Genomic DNA, 2,337 nt, shown 5'->3' on the forward strand with positions numbered 1-2,337 from the left:
GGGGCCGTTGAATTATTCCCTTCGGAGGATGATTTTTCACCCATTTCCTATATTTCAACAAATTCAGTTGGGGCCGTTGAATTATTCCCTTCGGAGGATGATTTTTCACCCATTTCCTATATTTCAACAAATTCAGTTGTAAAAAAGTCATATGCGAGTCATAACAAGTAATGACAAAGTGGAAACAGTATTATAGTCTGTAAGATTTCTCATTAATAAGTTACACGACCAACTAACATAAAATACTTATAAAAACTTTAGGACTACGGTAGCAAATCACAAGGCAGACTCGTGAGTGTCACCATGCCGATATTTACTACAATAATCAATCCACATGTCCAATGCGATTTGATCTCTACGAGACCTCCACTCATCCTTTGAGGCGTTTTGTTCTCTTACTGTCTGCGACTGCGTGAAATTCATAACGTTAGTTTCTTCATTAATTTCCTCTTCGACGTCCTCCTCTTCAATGTCATTGGTCTCATTGAGCAATTCATCCTCGGGATCAACTGTTGCAATGTAGTTATGGAGAACCGTGCACGCCAGAACGATGTCAACTTGTGCGGGGAAAGGGTAGTGGGGTTTTGCGGTGAGAATCTTGAAACGATTCTTCAATATACCGAAGGTAGCTTCAATCTTTGACCTCAAAGATGAATGCCTAAGATTGAATAGCTCCCTCCTATTTTGAGGTGTTCTTCCCGTAAATTCCTTTAGATGATAACGAACACCACGATATGGGGATATGAAACCCGACTGAGTTGTGTAGCCCGCATCACACAAGTAATATTTTCCTACATATTACACAGTATTTTAATAAGATTTGTATAACGTAATAATTAGTGAGGAATCACAATTTGAGTTAACAAGAATTTTACCCGGGTACACCCGTAAGCCATATGGTTGTATTAGTGAGGAATCACAATTTGAGTTAACAAGAATTTTACCCGGGTACACCCGTAAGCCATATGGTTGTGGTCTAGACAAAGCATCTTGAAGGATTCTATAGTCGTTAGCCGACCCCTCCCACCCAGCTAAAACATAAGTGAACAGTTTGTTTGGTGTACAAGCCGCGAGAATATTTTGTGTGACACCTTTTCGCCCTCTGAAACGCGAAACAAGTGCAGCAGGTAGCATAGCATCCACATGTGTCCCATCTATCATACCTACGCAATCCTATGGAGTACAACTTACTATGTTAAAGTAATTTATGATTTGTTTAGAGAATTGATTTGGAAAATGGTAGAGTGGATAATATACCTTGAAAAATGGATAAAATGATGGGTTGCTTAGGATCTCTTGAGGTACTTCATTCGGTGCTTGTTTCATAAATCGGCCTTGTATGCACGAAATAGCTTGCAATACTCTATTGAAGTATTTACTGACTGTATCCCCTGATCTTATGAACTGTGTTCTCATCGTACGATTTTTGGATTTATGTCCCAAAATATTCAAAGTTATGGCAAGTTGCTCCTCTACTGTTACATGCCTTGAGTCCTTTAAGAGATCGAGTTTCCTCATTAACGTTGCTAGTTTCATAAATGCACCCGGGCGCATTCTAACAAAGTTTTGACAGCTATCACTATAACCATGAAATATTCGTCTCATCAAATCAGCCATAGTCTTTTCCCTCCTTAAGTTCTCATCACTTGGTCCAGACCGTATTGATCTACGACGACATTTAATTCTCCTCAAAAATGTAAAAATTAGAACAAATTTTTTAAACAGACCCATTCCAACTTTTTATTTTCAAAACCGACTCTTTTTTTTTATTTACCAAAACCGACCCGATTTTGTGATTAGCAGACTAATCACCTTCCTAAAAGCCCCAACACACATTCTTTTAACAACCTCTTCATCATCAAAATCACCATCCATCTACAATATTTATGCTGCAGTTAAAATATGTAAATAAAAGTCAAAACAAACTTTTCACTATCATTCTCTTTATATTTGTTGTAGGGATGTGGACTTTTAAATAACAAGTCAAGAGTACACAAGTGAATAACTTCTGTGATTTGAACAAAATTATAGAGAGAGAAACAAGTGATTAACCATCTTAGCCAATACAAACACAGACTTGAAAAATTCACAATTAATTAAAATTATCTTGTTTAATACACGCTTTTAGATATTGGAAATAGACATGCTCAGGTTATGGTTAGGGTATAAGATCCGAGAAATTCGATTACAGTTCCTTTGATATGCTTAAAAAGCTGATCTAAAACAGGGGCTGAAGGAAGTGCGTGAATTAGAGATAAAATTATGACTAGTAAAGGAATAAATCTCTTAAAAGATGCAGTTACAATGAACGAAAAAACCCCATTAATCACAACGTTA

General features: G+C 36.9%; 1 protein-coding gene across 1 annotated transcript; it reads right to left on the reverse strand.

Annotated features, from left to right (window-relative positions):
- On the reverse strand, window positions 277-1,617 carry LOC109838647. The gene is made up of 3 exons (XM_020407074.1): window positions 1,258-1,617; window positions 945-1,173; window positions 277-791 (listed from the first exon to the last, which is right to left on the reverse strand). The coding sequence occupies exons 1-3, from the start codon at window positions 1,615-1,617 to the stop codon at window positions 277-279; spliced, it is 1,104 nt and encodes a 367-aa protein (XP_020262663.1).

This window comes from Asparagus officinalis, chromosome 4, assembly GCF_001876935.1.
Source record: "Asparagus officinalis chromosome 4, Aspof.V1, whole genome shotgun sequence".
NCBI lineage: Eukaryota > Viridiplantae > Streptophyta > Magnoliopsida > Asparagales > Asparagaceae > Asparagus > Asparagus officinalis.

What these genes read in the sequence shown, in the direction of transcription:
- LOC109838647 (XM_020407074.1), bottom strand. Translation starts at nt 1,617, where the DNA reads ATGGCTGATTTGATGAGACGAATATTTCATGGTTATAGTGATAGCTGT. An exon ending in CATTTTATCCATTTTTCAAG is followed by an intron (nt 1,174 to 1,257) that starts GTATATTATCCA and finishes TGTACTCCATAG; the next exon opens with GATTGCGTAGGTATGATAGA. An exon ending in TGGCTTACGGGTGTACCCGG is followed by an intron (nt 792 to 944) that starts GTAAAATTCTTG and finishes TGTAATATGTAG; the next exon opens with GAAAATATTACTTGTGTGAT.